This window comes from Pantherophis guttatus, chromosome 4 (genome assembly GCF_059756535.1).
Source record: "Pantherophis guttatus breed Tessera chromosome 4, ASM5975653v1, whole genome shotgun sequence".
Taxonomy (NCBI): domain Eukaryota; kingdom Metazoa; phylum Chordata; class Lepidosauria; order Squamata; family Colubridae; genus Pantherophis; species Pantherophis guttatus.
The window spans coordinates 45653691-45680799 of record NC_142066.1 but is presented as its reverse complement, the minus strand read 5'-3'; the positions used below and the strand labels follow the sequence as shown (position 1 = coordinate 45680799).

The 27109-nt window shown below is 40.7% G+C and overlaps 1 protein-coding gene across 1 annotated transcript; it reads left to right on the top strand.

Moving 5' to 3' along the window:
• Positions 1-26230, top strand: UBE2Z (ubiquitin conjugating enzyme E2 Z). The gene is made up of 7 exons (XM_034415507.3): positions 1-453; positions 2829-2901; positions 7432-7619; positions 12599-12710; positions 18765-18877; positions 20766-20856; positions 23832-26230. The coding sequence occupies exons 1-7, from the start codon at positions 92-94 to the stop codon at positions 24000-24002; spliced, it is 1110 nt and encodes a 369-aa protein (XP_034271398.1). The 5' UTR covers positions 1-91; the 3' UTR covers positions 24003-26230.
• The last annotated feature ends 879 nt before the right edge of the window (positions 26231-27109 follow it).

Here is a 27109-nt window from a genome sequence, read left to right as displayed (position 1 = left end):
CTGTCGATAGTGGGCGGAGCATCGTGATCCGCTCTGCCCACCTCTGTCGATGGTGTGGGAAGTCCCGGAAGCATAGCCGGGACTGTTGGCGATGATGGCGGAGAGTCCGGCTGCTGAAGAGGTTGTAGCTTCGGCCGCGGTACTGGCGACCCCGACAGGCGGAGGGTCGGGAGCCGGTGGCGGTGGCGGAGGCACCGGCGTCTTCCTACCAGCCGAGCTCTGGGCGGTAGCGGGGTTGGGTTCGGCAGGAGGAGGAGGAGGAGGAGGAGGATCTGGAGCGGGATCCGGAGTCGGTTCTGCAGGAGCCCCAGTGCCTGGGATTCCCCCTGCCGCCGCCGCTGCCGCCGCCGCCGCCGGAGTGCTCCTTTCCCATTCGGCCTTTTGGGACCCCACGACTAGTGGTGATTGGGACGGAGAGAGACCGAGCGCTGCCTGCCTGCTCCGCATCAAACGGTAAGGAAACTCCGGGGAAACGAAAGAAGGAAGTCGGATGTTAGTCATCCCGTCTTTCCCATTCGAGAATCCAGCCAATATCTGGCCAAACGCGAATTGTTACGAAAGGGCAGTGCTTCTGAGCATGGGCAGAGTGCTTAGTTCCGTCCCCCACCCAAGCCTTTCGCTTTGTGCCCTGTGGAAGCGGGGTTCACGCTTCCACAGTTCAGTCCTGCTTGAAATATTATTTTATTTATTTATTGGTTCGATTTGTATGCCGCCCTTCTCCGGAGACTCAGGGCGGCTTACAATGCGTTAAGCAATAGCCTTCATACTTTTGTATATACCTGCTTAGTAGGGCTTTGCCCCCCCCCCCAGCGGTGTTCTTTTTTTATACAAAGTCAGTTTATTGCCCCCACAATCCGGGTCCTCCTTTTACCTACCTCGAAAGGATGGAAGGCTGAGTCAACCTTGAGCCTGATGAGATTTGAACTTGCAGTAATTGCAGGCAGCTGGTGCTACTTAACAGCACTTTAGTCTGCTGCGCTACCAAGGCTCTTCTTTTATATTCCTGCTGGTGATAGGTCGAGGCATTGGGACAGCTTCATCTGTTTCATTCCTGCATTTTCTTGTAAAAATACAGATCTCTAAACATATTAAATACAAATGGAATAAGCTTCTGATTACAAAAGCCTTATACTTTCCAGTCACCTGGCAATTCCCAGACTCCCTGAACACAAAAATCCAATGTCATTTGAACCTTAATGAAGACACTGAACGAAAATTGCTTTCATTGTAAAACTGACTTCCTTATTTTTGCGTCAGAAAGCAATTGGTATTTAACATATTTACAACTTCAGTTAAATTTCTACTAATGAGTATGTGCAAAGAATATATTCTGTGTATTTATAGCTGTCCAAGGAAGGAGAATTCTAAGCAGTGCTATATCTTTATTTGATTGCATATCATTTTGTAGTCTTTTCTGTATGCATTTCGTCTTGCATCAACAGCTTTTAAAGGCAGGCAATCAGCATTATTTTGTTGTGGAGGTTATTGCCCAAGGACGTATGTTGAATTGATAGTAGAAATAGATCTGCATTCATGCCTCCAGTTTGCTTCTTTTGTGTACTGGTATTTTATTGTACATGTTTATTGTACGTATTGTCTGTGGAGTTCTTACTCAAATATTGCTTAATAGAAAACATTTATATGTTTAAAAGATGCCCAACATATCTATCCAGGTGTAACTAAAAGGTGCAGGTGAACAAAGATTTTTTGAGCCTAAATAGTTTCCTCTTTTAATTAATCTTATTAAATCATGTCAAAAAGTGCAGTAGAAGGGAAGTCTCTTCCTTCTGTTATTTACCCAAGTACTAGTTAACATATTTCTTAGCACAAACAAGGCCACAAGTTGAATCTTTGCCTAGGCAATTAGGTGAGACTTGCAATGGAGATTCTGAAAAATGAGACATGTGAGGGCGGGGGGGGGGGAGGCCTTGGTGCTCCCTGAGGTTGGTTGTTTTCTTGCAGATGCTTCATTTCCCAACAGCTGCTAAGCAAAGTTTACTAGGCAGCTGGTTTTGTGTGTTCTCATATAATTAAAGTACACCTTTGTTTTAAAACAAAAAAGTGAGGACCAACTATAAAGGACAGTTTGAGGTCATTCCCATAATTAGACATACAAATACTTCAGAAATAGTTAACAGCAGTTTTATGTAACCACAGTAACAAAAGTTATATTGTCTTTGAATGTAGAGCATAAAAGTGAAAGTCAACTTGTAGAAGTATTTCTCAGAGTTTGAATGCCTCCAGGGATTTTGGCTGTTATTTTGAAACAAATTTATTGTTTTAAAGCACTATTGATATGTATTTTGTACATTTGAGGAATGCAAGGCTCAACCTTTCAGTTTATTTCATACTTTAGTGAGAAGAAAGTAGTAACAAGTAAGTTGATGGGCAGCAACTTTCAAAACAGCTTGTCAAAATAGACACTTTTTTTGATAAATGTATGCTGACATATTGAGGGATGAGGAAACAGTTCCTTTTGAACAGGCGTGGGCTGTGATAAGTCCTTTCATGTTATGTTCCCACCCCCTTTGTGGGAGATCTCTTTTTCTCTCATTGTGTTTTGCACTTATATGATAGAAGGAGATGTGAATTACAAATAAGCAGAAACAGTTTACTGATTAACATGAGGTACTGTGTGACCAGAAGAAATCTTTATCTAAATTATGATTCTTAAATTTAGGTCAAATGTATTTGTTTTGGGCACTGTTTAGGGCAGACTTTGGACATATATTTTTTTTTTGCATTTTTAAGTAAGATTATTTGTCAGTAATTTAAGAGGAAACTTAATGGGTTGCAAAATAAGAAATATATTTGTATTTCTTTCCTAGGGATATCATGTCAATTTATAAAGAACCACCTCCTGGAATGTTTGTCGTACCTGACCCCCATGATATGACCAAGGTAAGTGGTATTCAAGTGCTCTGTAGTCCAACTAAAAGATTTTTCTAACAATTTTAAAGAAATGCTTCATAATATAATGACTTGGCATATGTGCACCTGTCATTATTGGAAAAACTGCTATAAATAGCAAAATGAGATTAATTTTTTGTAATATCACCTTAAGAAACTTTCAGTAATGCTCATATTGTGTTTATAATGAGTAATTAATTGAAATGAGACAAAACAAAGGGAGTGGAGGCATTAAAATAGCAGTATATATATTGCCATTCTTAATATTTTTATGTTCTATGCATTGCTGGGAAAAATATAAAGCACAGGTTCTGCCTTTCAGATTTGCAGTCAAAAAGACAGAAGTGGATTAGAAAATTGGTGGTAAGGAGGAGATGAAATTGTGAAAAAGTGTTTATATAGAAATAGAACTGGGCCAATTTTTCCTTTGGTATTGATCTTTAGGAAGACATGTTTAGTCCTGTAGCGCTGATTTTTTTCAGGCATAAAATATTGTATGTTTATGAAAAAGTCTGAGGCATGGAGATACCAATTTCTTAAATTCATGAATGTGTTAAACACTACAGAGACTTCCTTTGATTTGAGTTCATTACAGAAAAGAAAAAAATAATTCTACAAGTCACTTAAGTTGTATGTTACTCATATATGCCCAAGGGTCTGCCAATGCAATGCAGAAGAATTATTGAGTCTGTCATTTGTACCACAATAACTGTCTGGTTTGGCACAGCAACCAAATAGGACAGGTACAGAGTTCAATGGATAATCAGGATTGCAGAAAAAATAATCGCAACCAGGCCTACCTTCCGTTGACAATCTGTATACTGCATGAACCAAAAAGAAGGCTGAGAAAATATCTACAGACCCATCATATCCTGGACATAATCTATTTCAACTTCTCCCCTCAGGATGCCACTATAGAGCATTGCATGCCAAAATAACTAGACACAGAGACAGTTCCCCACCCCACCCCACCATGCCATCACTCTGCTGAACACTTAATTCCCACAGTACTGCCTCATTTCCCATCTTTTCTCCTCATCTTTCCTATTATCTTCTCCTTTTGGTTTCTTATTCTTCTTATCAATTGTTGTTTGTAACTTACGATTAATGATTATAACTATGATTTATAAATAAATAATTCTGCTATGCTATGCTATGCTATTCTATGCTATGCTATGCTATGCTATGCTATGCTATGCTGTGCACGACACCACATCACACCACACCACACTGCACCGCACCATGGTTAGAATGCAGTATTACAAGCTAATTCTGCTGACTGCTGATTGCCAGCAGTTCAGCAGCTCAATCCTGACCGGCACAAAGTTGACTCAACCTTACATCCTTCTGAGGTTGGTAAAATGAGGAACCAGATTGTTGGGGGCAATATTCTGACTCTGAAACTGCTTAGAGAGGGCTGTAAAGCACTGTGAAGCGGTTTATATTGTAAGTCTAAGTGCTATTGCTATTGCTATTGCTATTGCCTGTTCTGTTCTGTTCTGTCAGATTAAGCTATGTGATGGATCAAATTTTATCAAATACTCTAAGCACTGCCATTAGAACTGCAATGAAAATAACCTGTGAATCTGATTAATTTAGAATAATAAATACATAAAATAGGTAGTGGTAAATCTAATCGAGTAGCACTTATTTATTGCTATTGTGTTCTGCCTTTCACTCCAAAAGTTCTTTGATGTACATAGCTTCCCTCCCATTTTTCCCTTCAAAATGCCCTAGGACGAAAATTTGTCCAACAATGTTTAATGACCCTATATTTCCTAACAAGATTATGAATTAGAGTGGAAAAGTTGTTACACTCCATTGTTTTAAGCACTGGACACTGAATTTCAGCATTAGTGACAGTATTCTTGTTTTGACATGCCTGCAGTTATAACAGATGACTAGTTTTAAAAAAATGCTCCATCTCTGGTTTCCCCCCCAAATGCTGTAAGATTAAGGATAGACAGCAAGCCTCAATCTAATCTTTGCTGATAGTATTATTTTTTTTAGTTATCATTCACACAATTTTTAGTGTATATAGAGTCAAATAATGATTCACCAGTCAATTATAATAATTGATCTTACAATTGAATAGTGTGTCAATCCAAGGTTGATATACCCGTATTTCCCCGAAAATAAGACCCAGTCTTATTTTCTTTTGGGCTCCGAAATAAGCACTAGGGCTTATTTTCAGGGAATGTCTTATTGTTCCCCCATGTATGGGAGGCTCACTTCTTCTGCTTGCTTGCAGTGGGACAGGACGACGTGTAGTGCACCAGTGCCACTGCCACGAGGCAGGGGCTAGAACTGCCCCATGTGCCCCACACCGGTTTACCTGCCTTGCAGTGGCGGCTCCAGCAGCCCCAGCCAACAGGACCACACATGGCCACCAGCCCACTTCTTCTGCTTGCTCGCAGCCACAGTGGAACAGGAAGCTGAGCAATGCACCGGTGCCGTGGCCATGAGGCAGTTGGGGTGTGGATGGGATGGCTGCGAAGGCCTGAGGTAAGCTGGTGTGGGGCAGCTCCACCCCCCTTCACCTCACCTCGTGTCGGTGGCACCACGAGCAACCAGATGGAATGGCTGGCTGGCCGGCTGCACAGGCACTTAAGTAGAACTTATTTTGGGGGTAGGTCTTACATTAGGTGTGTGTAAAAACATGCTAGGGCTTATTTTTGGGATATACCCCTAAGGATCCCTTGGAAATTGAAATTCTCATTGAGGCATCCCCATATAAATTTGTGACATTCTACTAAGCATTTGGATTTTTGGAAGCAAATTCGGAATTTGAGTAAATGTTTATTTTCTTTAAAAATATATTGTCCCATTTTTCATTCAGAAAGGTTTCCAGCGTGATTGATAAAAATTAAAACATTGCTTTTTCATGGTAAAGTCTTGCTGGGTTAACTAGCAGGGATGGAAATGACCATTGCACATTTTAAAATCAGGCCTCAGTGGAATTAAGTGTAAGCAATCCCATGAGGCAGTGTTCCTCAGAATGGCCCTAATGCAGCCAGCAGCTAAGGCTTTGCAATGACCATTTTATTTGATGATATGATTTCCAAGCAAAATTTAGAGCACCTGGGACAGATGCATGGGCGTTTGAGGGAAAAGATGGACTCCAAAATTAAAATCATATAACAGGTGAAGATAGAGTGGAACCATATTAAAACACATGTAGTAAATAAAACAGGTGAAGTAAAAAAGTTTTAAAATTCTATTTAAAAAGTAAACACTAGAATAAAATTTGTCTAATTTTAGTGGGAATTCTGCAGATGTGCAGTAGGTGCAGAACTGACAAGCATGTCTTGTGCTTGCCAACTATTAGGAACCTACAAGAATCATTTGACTGATCTTAAAAGTTAGACAGATTGAAGAAGGGAATCCTTCACATGTTCCCAATTCACTTAGGCTTTAAAGATCAAAACTATTGGTTTAATTTAATTATAGGTAATCCTGGGTTTAGGACCACAATTGGGAATTCTGGTCACTGAACAATACAATCATAAAGTGAAATGTCATGTGACTTAGCAACTGTAATCCTAGTAATTCCTTTTGCCATCATTAAGCAAATGTTACCATTGTTAACTCCAATCCATTTCAGGCTTGGGTCCTCCCACTTCTGAGTAAGGTAAAGGGATTCCTCTACTCACTATACTCACTTATTTCCCCTCCCCCCCATTTCTGTCCTTTTGGCCTCCCTGCACCCTGTTTTTCATAGTGACAACCAGTTCCAGGACTGCATGGCTTTGGAACTGCTTGCCAGGCCTCAGAAAGCCGCAGCCAATTGCCCTTGTCATCCTGAATTCTGAGAGCCCTGCTACCCTACGCTCTGCCATACCATCTTCTTGTTCCTACTGCTGGCTGGGCTGAGCTGGAGCTGGCTGCAAAGAAAAGACTTTGCCTTCCTTTTTTGCAGTATGAAGCCAGCTCTAGTTTGGTCCAGCAGACTGGCTAGCCATGTCTCAAAAGCGAGAGCAAGAAGAGGGTGAAAGTCAGCTGGGGTGACAGCGTGCTGGGTAGCTGGGGGCCAAAACGGTACAGACGGGGAGCTGGGCAAGTGGGGAGGTTGCAGTGCTCTTGCAGCCATAAGCACATGTGGGCTGCAAAGTACCCCAATTTTAATCATGACTGTGAGGGTGCTGCAGCCGCCATAGCTTCTGGCATGGGTCGTAAGTCTCTTTCTTCAATGCTGTTGTAACTTCGAACAGTCGCTAAATGAATAGTTGTAAATCAGGGATTACCTCTAAGAAAAATAGAAGAAGCTAGAGAAGCTTCTTACGGAATTTTCCAGTGCATTGCAAAGCAGTAATATTTTTCACCGCTTCAACTAAATAAGTAGTAATGAAATCTGAGACTTGTACCGTTTAAAGAAGTAAATTTTTGAGTTTTTTTCTGACTGCTTGCAGAGAACCTTCTTTGCCTCCCCTGACTTGTGTCAGCAGCTGTTGGCACTGGGCAGGTGCTGCCACGATGCTTCCATCAGAAGTATTTGCGCAAGCCTGGGCTTTTCTCTTGCAGATTCATGCGTTGATCACAGGCCCCTTTGACACGCCTTACGAAGGGGGTTTCTTCTTGTTCCTGTTTCGCTGTCCTCCAGATTATCCTATCCATCCGCCACGGGTCAAACTGATGACAACTGGGAATAATACAGTGAGGTTTAACCCTAACTTCTACCGAAATGGGAAGGTCTGCCTCAGTATTCTAGGGTAAGGACCCATTCAGCTCAAGCTCTTTTCTAGGGGAAGCCCAGGTGGGTGTTTTGGAAAAGCTTATATGCAGATCTTTTTCTCAAGGACCATATGCGAATGTGTGTTTTTCAAAAGAATAGGGCAGAGGAAAAGCATGAGAATTACAGCACAGCGGGACCAAATCAACCACATAACTGCAAGGCATCCCTGGCCACAAGCTGTTGTTTCTCATCTTTTAATAAAGAGGCAAACTTGGAGCAATTAAATTTGCATATTTTTTCCCTACAGCCTTTGATCAGCTTTGTGCAGCCCCCCAGTCTTATGCCAGAGACAGTAGTACCCAGGGTCAGTGATGCTTCTTTTAACTTTCTAGGCTGCTGATTTTTTTTTTCAATCTAGCAAAAAATACTGTAAAACTTCTGTATGTTTGTTGGAATGTATATATACATTTGGTATATACATATAGAAAGAAAGAAAGTGCACACATACAAAAAAAATACATGTGTACTGTTTGAAACCACAGAGAAATTACTTCAAAAGATTGCTCCATACTCCTGTATGCCATCTGTTTGTTTCTAGTTACTTGACCTTGTGTGGATCCAGTAGAGGAGAAGGCTTCTTTGGATGCTTCAGTGATATTTCTTTTCTTTTTTAAAGGAAAAAAAAAGATAAACTAGTTAAATAGAGATAAAGGAATCAAAAGTGGTTGTTGTTATAACTATTAAGTTTGTGACTCCTATCAATACCATGTTTGTATCCATTTCAAAGAAACAAGGTATATCTGGAGAAGTTTTGTTTGAATGTTCCAAAGCTAACTAATGGCAATACTCGGCTAACCACTGTAATTAGGACTGGAAACTCCCTTGCTAAGTGACATGATCATAAAGTATTATATCACATGACCACATTCCCAAGGGACGTTCCATTTGCTGTTTCAAATCCCATATGATCGTTAGGCATGATGTCACATGATCACCATTTGTGGCCTCCTGCTGGCTTTCATTGCCTTTACTTGTGAGAAGCTGGCAGTAAAGGTTGCAGATGGCAAGCATGTGACTGTAGGATACTGTGATATCATAATTGTAACCTCCAGAATCATGATTGCATGACAGCCACATCTGGTCATAAGTCTCCTCATTCAGCACCATTGTAACTTCGACCAGTTGCTAAATGAGGACTACTTGTAATTGCTTTCTGTAGAATGTTTATTAATTCACAAGCACAGGTACATTTGTAAGCTTTTAATTTTGTTAACTGTTTTGTTATGTGAAATAGAATGTATCAATTCACAAATCTAAAGACTCCAAATCCAGTTGGAGCCCAGATCAGTCCTTGTGCCATAAAACATCTAATGTGGAAAGCAGCATTCCTAAGAGCTGTAAATTCAGCCAAAGGAATTTGACTGAAAGACATCAAAAATTGATGTCTCTGTCAACAAGGAGCTCTATACATCCTACAAAACACAGATATTCTGTGCCTAGAGCCAGCTTTTATACTCATGGTGAATTAGTCTTTTTTTGAATTTTGGTCAAATTCAGATGAAAAAACAGTTCAGCATTCCAATTGGGCTGCAAGGTTTCAATTACTGCAGTATCCAGGTGGATCAAGATATAGAGCACACCTACCCCACATGGGATTGTGGACTGCTATCCTAGAAGTAGGATAGCTACTTCTAGATAGTTGCATTGGGTATCTTTAACACTGCTGCCTGTTACATGATCCTCCGTGTTCCCCTTTAAGAAATCCTATATACCAGTGATGGCTAACCTTTTTGCCGTCACGTGTCAAAAGCGGGGGAACGTGGGGGGATCAGTGCACACGTCCCCACACCCATACTTCAATGCTCCCCGCGTATGTGCACGTGACACCCCCCCCCCGAGCGACCCCCACTTTTGGCATGCGATGGCACGGTGGGACCGGAAGGCCTGTTTTTTGCCCTCCCCAGGCTCCATAGGCTTTCTAGTTTCCTGACTTCCTGTGGGCCTGGAAGGCCTGAAAATTAGCTGGCCGGTGCGCTCTGGAGCTGAGCTAAGGCAATGCTCACGTGCCCACCGATATGGCTCTGCATGCCACCTTTGGCACATGCGCCATAGGTTCGCCATCACGGCTATATACTGTTACTTTTCATCTAATGGTTTTTGACAGGAGATTGTTGCCAAAAATAATTTCCAGCAAGAACTAGGGGCTCTCCATATCCCACCCTGTTTAGGGACTTTCGGTACTTTTTTATACTTAAAGAGACAAATGATATAAACAATAACAATGGCTTGGTGGCACATCTCATCAGAGACTTGATCATAACTTTAGATAGTGGAACTTCTGCCAAGGATAATTTTAGGGAAGATAGGGGTCTCTAATAGACTGTGCTTAGAGATGGTGTAATGACTCGAAACCCTAGATAAGCAATCCTTGTTTACTTATGTCCTGACCAGTATTTTCTATAATGCCCTAACCAGCTTTTGTACTATTGTATCATAAAAACAAAAGCATTCTAGCTAACTATTATTAAAATATTGAATTGTGAGATTGCATATCCAGTCCAAACTCTACAGTGAGTTGATAACCAGCAATCCTAGATTTGATAGGTTCACATCCCAGGATTTTGAAGGAGCTGGTACCCTGTTTTCCCCCCAAAATAAGACATCCCCTGATAATAAGTCCAATCGGACTTTTGAGCGCATGTAGGCCAAGCGCTTATTTCAGGGTTCAAAGAAATATAAGGCAGGGTCTTATTTTTGGGGAAACACGGTAGATATAACTTCGGAGCCATCTTTCAAAGATCATGTAATATAGGGGAAATACCAGAAAAGAGGTGATACATTTCCAATTTACAAAAAAAAAAAAAAAAAAGGAAGGGGGAGGGAATGGATCCAGGAAATTATAGGCCAATCAGCTTAACATCAATATCTGGGAAATCCTGCAAAAGATAATCAGGCAGAGGATTTGTAAACACCTAGAAACAAACAAGGTGATTAGTAGAAGCCAGCGTGCCTTTTTTGATAAAGTAACTAAATTAGTGGATCAGTCATGTACATAGTACACTTGGACTTCAGCAAGGCATTTAACAAACTAGACTACAACCTACTTCTTGGTAAGATAGGGGATAGACCGTATCACCATCAGATGGATTTGTAATTGGTTGACCAACCACACTCAGTAGGTAATCATCAATGGAACTACATTTACATGGAGGGAAGCATGCAGTGGGGTACTTCAAGTTTCAGATCCAGGACTCTTAAACATCTTCATAAATGATCTAGATGAGGGGATAGATGAGGAACGTATTTGCAGACAACACCAAGGTGGGGGGAATAGCCAATACTTTAGAATATAGGCTCAAGATCCAGAAGGATCTTTACAGACTTGAACATTGGATCTATTCCAACAAGATGCAATTCTGTGATGAGAAAAGTAAGGTCCTGCACTTAGACAGGAAAACCCAAATGCATAGGTATAGTAAAGTAGTACCTGGCTTAAGGGTAGTAACAGTGAGAGGGAGAGAATGAGATGTCCTAGTAGATCAATATTTAAGTATGAGTCAATAAGGTGTTGCAGCTGCTGAAAAGCCAGTGGAGTCCTAGGCTGCATCAACAGCACCAAGAGAATGAAAAGCGATAATACCACTGTATAGTGTGCTTGTGAGACCACATTTGTGAACGAAAGCAAATATACATGTCCCAGGACCTGTTGCAGGATCTGATCTGAGTCTTCCAAGCTCTCAGACTTCTGCTGGAGCCCATCCTCAGGGAACTTGTCTCTGTTGGAATGTGTTCACTTTCCCTGTGGATGGGCTACAGCATGAGTCCGAAAGCTCGGAAGACTAAAGCTCTGGTTTTGGTTACCGACCCAGATTGGATCCTGCAGACCACACTTGGAATATGCAATCGTATGACAAAAGATTGAGGAAGCTAGGTATAATAGCGCCTCAACTTCAGGAGATTGGCTTATTTTCTAGGGTATCAGAAAGCAAAACAATAAATCATGGGTAGAAGCTGTTAAAGAGAGCCAACCTAGAAGTAAGGAGAAATATTCTGACACGGAGAGCAATTAATCAGTGGAATAGTTTGCCCCCTGGTGTTGTTAGTACTCCATGGCTGGAGGTTTTCAAGAACAGACTGGACAACCATTTGACTGGGATAATATAAGGGTCCTGCCTTGAGGATCTCAGGTCCTTCCAGCCCTAAGATAGTATGACTATGGCCTTAGGCCTAATAACAGAAGACTTTGACAATTAGTTCAAATCTGTGGTAATGTATCATTTCCAAACAGCTCAGAAAAGTCAGAGAAGAGGAGGCACACAACATATTAAGGTCTAACCTTACCTGTTGCTGACTTTGGACAACGTACTTATAGCCAATAATCTTCCCTAGAGAGAGTATTTTCTGATTAGGACTATATTACCTTAGGTTACTACATTGATTATTGCCTATAAGTAAGTTGTCAACAAGTGTAAGGCTAGACATTGTTGCTGGACAACATATATTGATCTTTATTGGTGTTTTTCTTATTCATGCTACCAGACATTTCAGGAATGTAATATTTTCTACTTTGTTTCTAAGCCTTGACAATCTTCAGTTTGACTTACCATTTTGTGGAGCTAGATACAGTGCTTTCAATTCAAGCAGAAAAAGGTACTTGAGCCTCTTGGAGCATTCACATGGCATTCATCTGGAGCTCTTTATAGTGAAGTGACATCTTTTCCTTGCATATATTAGGTGTCTTTTGCAGTGCCACATGATCCCAGTAAAACTTTAAGCATAACTGCTTAAAGACTTGTGGACAGGTATTACCTATGTGTCCCTGAAAGTTTTGAAGTATCTTTTTGCTTTTGAATCCCGGGAGCTATTTCCCCTTACTACATAATGTCTTTTTTATTTAGCTGGATTCATAAATGTGACAAGCTACATCAAAATACATTGAGGTTCCTATGTATCATTAAGAAATTATTTTGTGTTTGCATCTGTGGAAATAAGCTTTTTTTTTTTGCTATCTCACAGCACATGGACTGGTCCAGCCTGGAGTCCTGCACAGAGCATTTCTTCGGTACTTATATCTATACAGTCTTTAATGACTGAGAATCCCTATCACAATGAACCTGGCTTTGAACAGGTAAGGAACCCCGATTTTGGATTATGTGGCTAATGGGACATTTTTTCATTGGGTAATTGAAAAGATTGGTGTAACATGTAGATTTAAAGAAGCTAGAGAAAGCTTGCAAAGCATGACTTCTAGATTTCTCCCCTCCCATTTTTTTAAATATAAGATTCAGTCTCGATTATATGGCCAAAAAGTAGGATGGAGAGGGGTTTAGAATTGAGGATTTATCAATGTTGCAATTCAGTATTGAACTATTATATGATAGGAATGCATTGGGGAAAATATTTCCTGTATTTTTTCTCTACTTCTCAATTCCATTTTCAAACAAAGAATACAGGAATACAAACACAAAATACAAAGAAATCTGGCAAAGTAGCACGATCTATTGGGCACCTAGATATTCTTTTAAATAGAGATTCCAATCCCAGACATAATGGGACTTCCAATTATGCATCTGCTTCCCAATTATAATTAAAGCCTATTATGTCATGAAAGATATAAAGAATTATTAAAGAGTTCTGAAGCCTTCATAGGATACTAAGGGACAAGGAACTTTTTTAAAAGTAAGGACTATGTTTCCATGGACCCTTATCAATGGGATTGCAGCTGGATTGGAGTTAGCACTGAGTGACCTTTCTTTCAGCTTCAAAATCTTTGAGGTAATCCCCGAATTAAGAATGTTCCCTTAGCAAATGTTCAAAGTTATGCAATAAACGCCCCCTAGTATTTATGAATAAGTCCCAAAACTACGAATGTTGCAGCACCATGGCAGTTGTTCACTCTTACAAATGACCGCACAGGCTGCAACATTTGTCCTGCTATTTCCCCCCCTCCCCCACTGCCAGGTTTTCATAGGCACTAGGCCTGTGGATACTCACCTTGCGAAGATCTAGAGAGCCTTCTCTTTCTTGGCCTGTTTCGATGCTTCAGGCCTTTGGTGAGTATGCAGAGAATGGAGGCCTAAAGTATGCAGGATCACACAACATTAATGGTATTGTTCTGTCCCTGTACCACATGCACACACACCAACAGACGTCCAAGAGTTAAAAACCTGTTCTGTCCCCGTACCACACACGCACCCCCACAGACAGCCCGGAGTTAATAAGCCACACGACAAAACTCTTTGAAGATAAAGCTGGTAGCAACCCAGTGGCTAGCTGCCAATTCAGATTTTACTCACACAAAACAAAGATTAGACTGCAAGCATTCCGATAAAACAGGCAGAGTGTCAACAATACAAGGATTAATCCAAATGCAGTCCGATAAAGCAGGCAAAGTCCAGTAACGCAGAGATCATGAAGTATTTCCAGTTTTTGCTCGCCACAAACTGAACCGGCCACCACACCCACATTTATACCCTGTGGGGTGTGGTCCAGTGACTCAGCTAATCTCTGGCACGCCTTCCCCTCTGCTGCACATGCTTCTCCCTGCGCCTCTGTCGCGGGTCCAGCCAGCACTTATCTACGTCGTCGCTGTCCACCTGTGGCTGCAGGGACGTGCTTGGCTCTGAGCCTATCGTTTGGCCTTCGGTGTCCTCAGGAGGCATTGCCAGAGAGGAGGGCCCTGGAGAGGGAGGCCTTGCCGACTCCTCTCCCTCACTCTCAGAGTCTGCATCTGTCGATAGCCCAGGCTCAGGCAACGGAGCCACAACAAAACCAAACCAGCTGACAAAATCCTTTTCCTTATGATAATGGAACTTGGCAACAACCTAGTGGCTGCCTGCCAAGAGTTTATTACTCACGAAGGGAAGAGATAACTTCTCTCCGCTTCTGGTACATCAAAGTAAAATGTTCAATAATTACAGAGTGAATTAAGTCCAAAGATAATCCAGCAAAGCCTATAGGAAAAGTCGGGCAATGCAGAATGGCGTGGAAGCTTTCCGCTTTGTTCATCACAAGGCTTGATTGGCCACCACGCTCCCTTTTATACCCTGTGGGGTGTGGTCCAGTGACTCAGCTTAATCTCGGGCATGCCTTTTCTTCTGTTGAGCGCGCTTATCTCTGCGACGCTGGCGTGGATCCAGCCAAGACTCATTACTCTCATCATTGTCCACCTGTAGCTGCGTGGACGTGCTTGGCCCCGGCCTTATCTCTTGCCCTTCGGCGGACACCGAAGGCATTGCCAAAGAGGAGGGTCCTGGAGAGGGAGGCCTTGCCAACTCCTCTCCTTCACTCTCGGAGTCCTCTCCTGACGATGACACAGGCTCAGGTAATGGAGCCACAACAGGTATGAGATCTCATGCTACTGATCTCTCGTGATCTCACGGTACTTTAGGCCTCTGTTCTCTGCAAACAGAGGCTTGGATGAGATCTGCAGCAAAAGGCTTTGTAAATGGAGGGAAGGCCTGAAACGTTGAAGCTTTCCCTCTGTTTGCAAAGCCTTTTGCCATTTTTGCAAAAAGCCTTTGCTGCCAAGAACAGAGGCCGGGAGGGACACATGCGTTACTCTGGAGCTCTGTTTTTGCCAGGAAAGGCCTTTCCTCAAGGCCTCTGCTGAAGAGAACGGAACCCCTGGAGGGAGTACCTGTTGCTCCAGAGCTCCATTCCCTTCGGCAAAGGCCTTGAGGAAAAGGTTTTTCTGGTGAAAACAAAACTGGAGCAATGCGAGCTCCCTCCAGGGCAAGGGTGAGATGCTCTCAGTTCGTACCGGATCGCCAATCCGGTAGCAAGGGCTGTGGGTGCTATCGGAGAACCGGTAGCAAAAATCCCTGCCCCCTCCCCCATGCCCAGCTGAGCCGCGTGATTTTTTTTTTTTTAAAGCATTTTCTCTACAACCTCTTCGGCAGAAATAATGCTTTTAAAAGTAAAAAAAAAAAAAAGCCTCTGCCGATCAGGCAACTCAGCTGGGATCATCAGAGGCTTTTAAAAGCATTTTTTTACAACCTCTTCACCAAAGAGGTTGTAGAAAAAATGGTTTAAAAAAAAAAAGTTGGCCATGCCTACCCAGTCACATTAACCCCCCCCAAGCCACGCCCACAGAACCGGTAGTAAGAAATTTTAGATTTCACCACTGCTCCAGGGGCTCTGTTCTCTTCGGAAAAGGCCTCCTCCAAGCCCTATGGGGGCATAAGTACTTTTCGGCCAGAGGCTGAAAGCTTCTGGGGGCCATGATCTCTTGCAACTTCAGGCACACATCCACTTTTGCAGAGAATGGTTACCTGAAGTCTCATGAGATTAGGACATCTAGAAGCTTCCATTCTGTGCATGAAAAGTTTTTTCATGCCAGCAGGAGGATTTAAAGCTTTGGAGTTGAGTCACTGAGGCTGCCCGCCATTCCACAAGTGTCAGGCAGCCTTGGTGAATTAGAGAAGCCGAGCAGGGTGCTCGTCCTGCTCTCCCTCTGCTCTCATCGCTCACAAGCAAAGAAATGGGCTGGAGAGGAAATAGATCTTCACAAGGTAAGTAAAGGATGGGGAGGAGCAACAGGGGAGACAGAATGAAGTATCTCAGTGGGTTGGGGGAGGCTTTTGGTGGTCTGAAGCAGGTGGCTTGTTCCATCACTAGGCCACCCCATGGCCTCCCCCACCCTGAGATATCTAATGTGCACTTAACGAGCCGCACATTTGATTAGAGAATGCGTAGGTGAAAGGAGGGAGTGATCGCATTCAAGTTATGCAATTCACTCCTACGAATCCTTATAAATGGAATGGGCAGCTCCATTACATTCGTAACTCGAGGACTACCTGTAACATAATTTCATATAATAGTATTAAAATATCTCAAATACTTTGGCCACCTAATGAAAAAAGAAGACTCATCAGAAAAGACCCTGATGTTGGGAAAGGCTGAAGGCAAAAGGAAAAGGGCATGGCAGAGGATGACATAAGTAGGGTCATCAGTGCAATGAACATGAATTTGGGCAAACTCTGGGAGACAGTGGAGGACAGGTAGGCCTGGTGTGCTATGGCCCATGGGACTGCAAAGGGTCAGACACGATTTAGCGACTAATAACAAAGGAAAGATTGTATACTACTTTATAATGATTTTGTGTGTGTGTGTGTGTGTGTGTGTGTGTAGGTCTTTGGTTATTCGGGTTTTCTCCCGCGTAAAATTGGAGGTGTCTTGGCAACATTTCGACGAAGTCTCCTTCGTCATCTTCAGGCTGGTGTTTTCGGCTTCGTGCTGCTAGGAGCAATGTGAGATTGCAGCTGTTTCTTCCTTTTAACTGCTAGTGGGGGTGTGAACTGATTGGGTGGGAACTTGGCTGTGTTCTGATTGGGTGGAGGTGTGTTCTGATTGGTTGGGGGTTTGGCTGTGCTCTGATTGGATGGGGGGTTGGCTGTGCTCTGATTGGATGTGGGTGTGTTCTGTTTAGGTGGGGGCTTGGTTGTACTCGTGTTAGTTTGAGTTGCAGGGGGATTTGAGCTGGTGAGCTGCATTGCTGTTGTTTGGCTTCTTGTTCTTGGTCGTGCCACATCTTCATGGTGGGTGTCAGTTTGCTTCATGTATGGATTGGAGGGATTTAAAGTGGCTAATGATGCAGCTGGGTCTGGCTTCTGGTTTGTGGCCGTGCTTCATCGGTGTGGGTTTGCTTTTTACGTGGATGTGTGGTGGTAACATCCTGTGTGGTTTTCGTGAGTATGGGTCTGGTGTCATTCTTTGTGTTAGGGACTCGTTGTCAATGAGGGCGGGTTTCCAAATGGCTGGTAGGCGGGAGGTATCATCTCGTTTATTCATGCTGTGTGGGCGTTTTTCTATCTCGATGGCTTCTCTGATTATTCTGTTAAAGTGTTCAGTTTTGGCGATAGTTCTGGTCTTTTTAAAGTCAATATCATATCCTGTGGCTTTAAGGTGTTGGACCAGGGAAGAAGTTGGTTCCTCTTTTCTGACTAAGTTCTTGTGTTCTTCAGTGAGTGCACTTATTCTTCTGTTGGTTTGTCTGATGTATGTGGTGGGGCAGGCGGTGCATGGGATTTCATATACTCCTTGATTTTCTAATTTTGTCTTTGGGGTTTCTTAGGATGGTGGATATTTTTTGGTTTGTGCAGAATGCTGTCTTGATGTTGTGTTTGTGGAGGATCTTGCTGATTCTGTCTGTGGTGCCTTTTATGTATGGGAGGAGGGCTTTGCCGTTTTCTTGTTCTCTGTCTTGGATTTTAGTGGGGGTTTCTTTTTGGATTAGGTTGGTAATCTTATTTCTTTGGAATCCGTTGGATGTTAGTATGTTAGTGAGAGTGTATAGTTCGGTTTTTAGGTGTTGTTCGTCAGCTAAGCGTTTTGTTCTGGAGATGAGTGTCTTGGCTACGGAGTTGATCTGTGCTGGGTGGTGGTGTGAGAGTGCGTGCAGATAGCGGTTTGTGTGTGTTTTCTTCTGGTAAATGGTGTGTCCTAGTGAGCCATTGGATTTTTTGTAGACTAAGACATCCAGGAAGGAAAGTTGGTTGTTAGCTTCTGTTTCCATGGTGAACTATATTTTGGGGTGTAGACTGTTGAGGTGTGTGAGGAAGTTGTCCAGTTTTTCTTTCCCAATCAGAACACAGCCAAGTTCCCACCCAATCAGTTCACACCCACACTAGCAGTTAAAAAGAAGAAACAGCTGTGATCTCACATTGCTCCTAGAAGCACGAAGCTGAAAACACCAGCCTGAAGATGACGAAGGAGACTTCGTCGAAACATCGCCAAGACACTTCCAATTTTATGCGGGAGAAAACCCGAATAACCAAAGATATATATATATATATATATATATGTTTTCTGAGGTTTTCGCAGATGTGTGTATGTAGGTCTTTGTTAATCGCTCCTAGAAGCACGAAGCTGAAAACACCAGCCTGAAGATGATGAATGAGACTTCGTCGAAACGTCGCCAAGACACTTCCAATTTTACGTGGGAGAAAACCCGAATAACCAAAGACACACACACACACACACACACACACACACACACACACACACACACATACACATAGGCATATAATTCTTGCATCCAATTTTTATTTTGCTTTTTGCTGAATTGTTTATTTTCATGACAGTGGGATTATGTTGGTGGTGGGGTATATTGTGAATAATTCTTATTCTGTTTGTTTGTGTATCATAAGTGGAGAGATTCTCATCAGTTGTTGTTTTGTAGGAAAGGCATCCAGGAGACAGTAAAAATTACAATGAGTGCATTCGACATGAAACTATCCGCATCGCTGTATGTGACATGCTGGAAGGGAAATGCCCTTGTCCAGAACCTTTACGGTACGTTTGGAGAGACATCATGATTTAACTTGCAGGTTCACTTTCTATACTCCATTGAAAACCTCAGAAAATATATTTCTGAATGAGGCTTTGCCCGTTTCTGGGAAAATTGACAATATAATCTTCACCATTTGAGTGTTCAATCTCCACTGCTTTTATAGCCACATAGTTAATATTCTAGGAGATTCTGCATGCCACTCTAGAAGAACTTTGCAGTTTTATAATATGGTTTCTCAGGCCTTTACCTTCCACTTACATTGAATGTTGGCTAAGGGTGATGGCTGTTCTAATTCAACCTATTTAGTGTGTATCAGATTGAGGAAACCTGGTTTAGGTAAGTAATGAGATTGCAGTGTTTAGATATGGCAGTTCTTTTCTTTTTTTGGTCAAGATGGGAAAAAGGATTAGATCTAGGCAAAAAAGTTTGGTAGGGATCAAAGAAATCCCATCACATAACATCTGACTGGTGTTTTTTCCTCTTTTTTATGAGTTTAAAAGTTCAGATAATTATAAGTTTCATGTTGATATTTCTTCTTCACAATCTTAGGCCTTTAGCAAAGCTGTTCATTCCCTCTTCCACATTCCAGTCATTTAATAGAAATGTGCTAATATCAGGTTCAATTTTGGTTTCTTAATGACTGCACCAGCACCTTCACTTTTATAATCTTCATTGTGTTTCCATCCCAAAAAAATTAGAACAATTTATAGAATGTTTGAATGATTTATATATTAAGGAATTTATATATGAAATATATTTGTGATCCTTCACTGATGAAAGCATTGCCAATAAATCAGTGTTTTCCAACTGTGTTCTCCAGATGTATTTACAATAGCCATGCTGGCTGGGAATTCTGACTGTTGCAGTCTATCTGGAGCTGGTTCCAGAAATGTTGGTACAAGTTGTTTTCTGAGACTCACCTGAAAGTGGGTTAATTAATGCAACTAATGCAATTAATGGGAACATGCAAAATGCTCCTCTGGTGTTAGGCTAATTTAAAATAATAGACTTATAATAGACTTGTCTTGAGATTATGAAGTTAACATATTTTGTCAAAACAAAATAAAAGCACAGATCAAACTGGAGATGCATTCATTCCTATTTTAGTACTTGTGGTTCTTCAAACTTAGCTCTTGACATGTCTAAATCAGCACAGTTTGTTGTTCTCTAAACCAGGGGTTCCCAACCAGGGGTGTAAGACGATATTCCAGAGGGTGCAAAAACTTGGATTTAGAAGTTTCAAAATTATGGTGCATATGCATAATTATATACATATAATTATTTATTTTTGTAAGGGGTGTGAGAATATATTAGAAGTGTTCTAGGGGTGCGGGGTATAGAAAAGGTTGGGAACCCCTGAACTAAACAAACAAAAAATAATAACTTGTTTTTTAGATTTTCATATAGTAAAGAAGCAACATTGAAGGACGTAATGTTATGGATTTTTTTTTTCTTCAAGTCAACTTTGGAGTAACAGACTAGCATGTAGCAGCACACTTGCTTTGAATGATAAAACGGGATTCTCAGAATTTTGCCTTTTTATTTATACAAACACAGCTATAAATAAATACTGAGGTTATTTTTTTTTTGAAATAAATTATCTCTGTATAGTGAAAACAATCATTGTTTTTACTCTTAGAGAAGAAAATAGTGTGGTCGATATATATATATTTAGTTATAGGTAATAAACATAAATGAAAGGCTAAATCTGCCCTTGCACTTCAAGTCTTAGGAATATTATGCATAATGGGAATACCCTTGTTGAACAAACTGTTGTTTTGTGTCTGTGGGTTTAAAAAAATAGTTTTAAAACTGGGCATTAACTCTTTGATGGGAAAAAATGGCTTTATTGCTGGTGGGTCTCATGCTTTTTCATTTTTTTTCTACTAGTGGAGTTATGGAGAAGTCCTTCATGGAATATTATGATTTTTATGAGGGGGTATGCAAAGAGAGGCTTCACCTCCAAGGACAGTCCATACAGGTAAGGACGAGATGATGTGTACATGTTGACTGGCAAGTAAGATTTGTTAGAACACTAGCAATAATCAGGGATTGATTTCTCATCTTCTGATCTGAGAAAGTAATTTTTTCATTCAGCAGAACTTTTTTCTGAACAGATAAATCCTATCGTTTTACCCACCAAATGTATTAAAAGATAAAAATAAAATACAGGTAGCCTTTGATTTATAACAAGTCATTTAGTGACCATTTGAAATTACAACAGTTTCAGGTTCAGTTCAGTGTTGACAAAAGTGCTGGAAAAAGTGACTTATGACCATTGCAGCATCACATGACCAAAACTCAGATGTTTGGCAACTGGCATGTGTTTATGACAGTTGCAGTATATCAGGATTATGTGATCACCTTTTATGACTCTCTGACAAGCAATGTCAGTGGGGAAGCCATGTTCATTTAATAAGCATGTTAACTAAACAACTTTGCAACAATTCATTTAACAACTGTGGCAAGAAAAGTTGCAAAATTGGGCAAAAATTATTTAACTGTCTTGTTTAGCGAGGGGCTCAATTATGGTCATAAATTGAGGACTACCTGCATTAACAAAAAATAAATCTTTACAACCTATTAGTTTCCTCCCATGCAAAAGTAAGAAATAAAAATATTTACCAAATGTAAATTAACTTCATAACTATCATTGTCTGAATAAAAATGCCTTTGCTGGCCTAGATTAACACGATGTATGAGAAGCAAGAGCAGCCCCCAAGAACACAATATATTCCTCTCAAATGTCACCCTATACTGCGAAGGCAGATAGAAATAGCACTAGCAATAACATTTAGACTTATATACCACTTCACAGTACTTTACAGCCCTCTCTAAGTGGTTTACAGAGTCAGCATATTGCCCCCAGCAATCTGAGTCTTCATTTTACCCATCTCAGAAGGATGGAAGGCTGAGTCAACCTTGACCGTGGTGAGATTTGAACTGCCAAATTGCAGTCAGCTGGCAGTCAGAAATGTGGATTTACAGGCAGCTGTTACGTATAAATTGGGTTGACAAAATCAGAAATGAGGAGGTGATAAACTGCCTGGGAAAGCCAAGGGAAATTATCAAAACCATAAAAGAGTAAAAGTTAGAATATTTTGGTCATGTGATGTGATACCCAGAAAAATACAGCATACTTCACTTAATCCTCCAAGGAAAGAGTAAAGGCAAACGAGGTCCAGGCAGAAGAAGACCATCATGGATTAGATAGAAAAAGCCAGTAGCTAATAGAGAAGAGGTTTACAGTAACTTTCGGTCTACTATCCTAACATTCCATGTATTTGGGAGGGTTTTTTAATATATGGGTAGAGTTTAGGATATGATTCCCTCATGTGTATTTGACTGGCACAATTTAGCATTATGTTACTTTAAAATGTAGGATTGTTTCAGTCAAATGGAACAGGAATTATTATATGATTTCAGAGAAGTTTTTCTGCAAAGCAGAATTTGCAAAAGTTGCCTGTTCTACAAACAGAAATTAATTTCAAAACACAAGAGAATTTTATGTGGGAGACCCAAATCCCTTCTTGTGGGTCCTAGGGCTGAGCTGCTAAATGATAGTGGCATGATTATTAAAAATTAGTGGTTCCTTTCCAGCAGTTTTGAAGAATAAACACAAAAGTGTAGCATTTGCCTGAAAATTGGTTTACCTCCTTTTCCAAAAGAAGAAAAACTCTGCTTCCAAAAAACATCAGGAAAAAACCCCCAAGGATCATGGCCACATTTATGTGACATGACTGTGCCTATTTTGGACCATTGCTTTTGCTCTTTCCACCATATGTAAAATACGAATCTATGCTCACCAAAAAAGTTGCTTGGCCCCAGTATAAAAGGACCTGGTCATTGCATTTTCTGGAGTTCAGGAAGTTTGTTTAGGGATGCCATTTTCTTCACAGAAGAGCCATCCCAAGCTTTACATTTTTGTACTGATCATATTTTCTCAATGCAAGATCCTAGCTGTAGACTGTTGATTTGATACTGATATTAGTCAATATTTTTGGTACTGACAACCTCTTTAGTAATTTAGCCATTGGCTGTTGTTCAGCTCACTGTTCTTCTATTCATGCTCCTCTTAAAGTTATTGTGCAAGAATTTTTTGGGTGAATTCTGTTTTTAGACCATAGCAGCATCTTAAAATGCAGGCTGGATATATACTCGAAGTTTCCATTGTAGATAAGCTATATTTGGATTTACAGGACGCCATTGAGGATTCACATCAGGTGTGAGCACAGACTGGCTGGGAATACAAAGCATATTAAGCTACCTTGTGTTTGGCTAGTTGGTGGCTCAATATGTTGTTTGAATTAAGTCAATATGGTTATTGTCATGTGGTTCAATGCATTATGCAAGTTAGTTCAAATAAATCATAGTTAAATTAGCCTTTTTGCTCTCCCAAAAGCTCTCCCCAAAAGCTCTGCTGCCAGATCTCTTCCTTCTCTCTTTCCTTCTTTGAAGCAACGATTTAGAAAGAGCCCAATCTGCAGAGATTTCAGTTTTAAAACTTTCCTTTTGGAGTAAAGGCAAAAAAAATGATTGAAGAAGCTTGATGCAGGGAAGCAAGGCCAAAACCAGCCTGCAATGTTGTCCAGAACAAATTGTAATTATCAATGTAGAAGAAAACACTGCTTGAATAAAATAGAGGATGTCAGAGATAGCATTCTACCGCAGGAGCAAGGATGTCATCAAGAATGCCAAAGCAGCTGGGGAATCAGAACTGGCACCTAAATTAAAGTCTAATTCAGAAATTCTGAACCCACCAATTAACATTTCGCACAGAATTTACATATCTCTTTCCAGCTTTTTCAAGCTCTCTTCATTTGTTAATATAATTTAGAGTGAATAGGGAAGAGTTATTTTATTGCTGGAATAATTAACTTGATGGATGCTTAAATTCTTTTTGATTTACTGATCTGCCAATGATGCTGAAATCTGCACTTTCCCCCCCCTTTTCAGGATCCCTTTGGAGAGAAGCGAGGACACTTTGACTACCAGTCCCTTTTAGTACGTTTGCAAGGAATCCGCCTGAAGGTTCAGGAGAAGCACCAGCAGGAGAATCCAGACATAGACTCAGAAAGCAGCTCTTCCGAAACAGAAACAGACACTCAGGGGAGCATTAAGATTTAGATGCCTCCCACCTGATTACTTGGGAATCCAAAACGTGAGGGTGGGATCTTCCAACTCCAGGTGCTGTGGAGGACCCCCGAAAGACCTAAGAACTGTTTAGGTTCCAGAGTGAGCACACAAGTGGAAAAACAGCCTTTTGTTATCTCCATCAAGCGCTCTGGTACATCCTGTTAAAAGAGCTAAAACCGAACTGGGCTTGTGAGAGGCTGAATTTTAGAAATGACCCTTCCCTCTGCTGGAGACCTCTGAGTGAATGACATGCAAAAAAAAAAAAAAAAGCATTTTGGAAAAACCTGTAGGCAGGTTTATGTCTCCCTTTCCGCCAATTCTCAAAGAGCATGAGATAAAGCATGGCTCCTTGTTCCATTGTCCTTGTTTCATAAATGTACTGCATATTCCTAGCACTTCCCTCCCAGCTTGTTTCTACACCTTGATGGGCTCCCAGTAATTGAGTCTGTTAAAGCACTTTTTGACTATTTGTACATCACATCCTATTTCTTCAGATCTGGTGCACTGTAGCTTCCCAATTGGTTTGATGCTGCCTGTCTTAAAGACAGACCAAAGAGGAAGAATTTCTGCTGAAACTGGGCTTCGTGTTTTGTTTTGTTTTGAAGTTTCCCCAGCTTTATTAAATTCTTGTTTTCCTGACTTTCACCCAAAGTCCAGACAGGAAAGGAGTAAAACGCAACCCAGGAAAAGAATAAAAATTCATGTTTTAAGCCTACTGTACAAATCTTCAGGTTTCCAAAGCAAACTTTACTTTACCTCATTTTACTGACCATTTTTGATGGCCCTAAGGGAGAAAAAAAAATTCTCCTTTGGCGAGATGGATATAATTTTGGAGATGCATTATATATAGTGTGGGAGAAGTAATGATTGCAGAACTGAAGTACAAATAAATGCAGTAGCACCAGCAAATTAGCATGTTTATCTGAAGTAGCTTTAGCTTCCATGCTTTATTTTTGGGAGGCAGGGAGAACATACCTAGGAGTTTTGTGACAGAGAAAGAAGAAATACAGTCAATGTCTTTTAGACTATTAAGCTTGGGGAATAAATTGTTGAAACTATCCAGTCAAAGGATCAGGTCTTATTTTAATAAGAATTTATTGAACCTGAAATATGGAGTTGCACGGTAGCGGATGAGTTTTTCTATAAAATCTATCTATACAGAATGGAGACTGCATCTACGATATAGAAAAGATTGCATCTACAATATAGAAAAGATTCCAGATTTCTGAAGATTTTTAAAAATCTTTCTAGAGAAAATCCAGAAGATTTAGCACTTTTAGAACTGACTCCAAGCCTTTAGAAAATTGGAGGAATTGATGTTAATTATTGATGCACATTGATCTGAAGCAGGAGCCATTCTATAGGAAAGACTGCATTCAGCCATCAGCCTAGTAATGTACAGGGTACCATGCTTGTACCTGCCATCCATCTCACCTCTCCCTTTAAACATCCTGTACATTCATAGACAGTATCCTTCCAGCTGTTCTTGTACGTGGCATTTTGCTCAAAATACCATGCAGTTTTGGGTAGTGGAAAAATCAATTACACCTAAGAACAAAGTAGAATTCTTTCTCTCTCTTTCCTCTCCCCCAAAAGAGTCTGTCCAAGGGATATGAATAGCTGGTGGTATCTGGAAAAAAACATTGCAATACAAGTTTACATGTAGATGCCTTGTAAAAGGGAAGGCCTCAAGAGGCATATTTTATCATGTTCATTTTAATCTCTTTAGAATCCAACAAAAGTCAGATTTACTTATTCTCTTCTCACTTCCCTCAAAATCAAAGGGATGTAATTTTTAAGTCCTGCTGGAATCAGTGAGACTTAGGCCTTATGCACTCTGTGCCAACTGAATAAATTTGGCTATTCACTAGGGCTAGAAGTGCTTCTGGATTAGAGCACTATGATTTCAAGGCATCTTAACTCCAGATGCATGTTGGCTGTTGGAAGTATTGCATATATTTCTTTAAAACAAAACATGAAAAATGCCTTATGTGATTTTTTTTTTTTTTTTTTTTGTGGCTCGCATGTGGGTGTAAGAAAAAAAGGAATCCGATTTTGTAGCTGCCCATAATTATCTGTCTTCTGAACGTTTCCATTTTAAGAAGTGACAATCCTAGATGACTGATCTAGACAAATGTTAGTGACATAATTTTAGATCTAACAAGCTTAAGAAAAAAAAACATGCACAAGGGTCTTCAAATAAAGAAACCTTGTTTATATACAGTTGTACGTAAGGGGTTTTTTTTTTTTTTTTGGTGCAATAAAGTTTGTTTTGGCAGGATCTGGAATTCAACTGTGTCCTATCTGAAATGTAAAACTGCTACCTACCCATCACATATGTTACAGAGACTGAAAGAACAACTATCTAAATATACTTAATGTATGCTATTTCTCCAGGATTATTACCAGATCTGCAATGATGGGATTTCCTACTGGAAGCTAGATTGTTCAGCTCCGGTGTATGATCTTGAAAGAGTTCTAAACTCTGTTCTTCCAAAAGCAGTGGAGATAAAAGAAAAATCCTAATCAGCATTCTAAAGAAGTCCAATTGCAAAATCCAGATGACATAAGAAATATGTGTATTAGATGTGTGTAACTGATGTTCTTAGGGCAGCATATAAACACTAAATCCCTTGGTGCAACCATTCCTAAAAGGCTTCCAAAGATTGTGTGGCCAAAGAAAGAAAATACAGACCTGGATAATAATCATGTGACCTTGCGAATATATGAAATGGAAGCACCTTTTTGGTGCGTAACTTTCCAATTCAGAAAAATTGCCCAGAAATACATTGAGCCATAATGCTTTCCTAGGCAAATTGCAAAATTGTTTCACATTATATTGCTCAAAGCCATAATGCAAGTTTGGTTTTGGCTTGTTAAATAGGTTTTCCATGCTAGTTAGATGAGTTGCACAAGAGAAAGGGAAAAAACCCCTCTAACCTGCCATTCACTCTCATTTTGACAGTAGCTGTCACCAGCATTTGCAAGTATTGAACAAGAAGTGACTGATTGCCTTTCTATTTGTGAACACAAAATTTGACTCCCTATCACAAATTCCCCCAAAAAAAGAAAGAAAAGAAACTCTGATTCTGGATGAA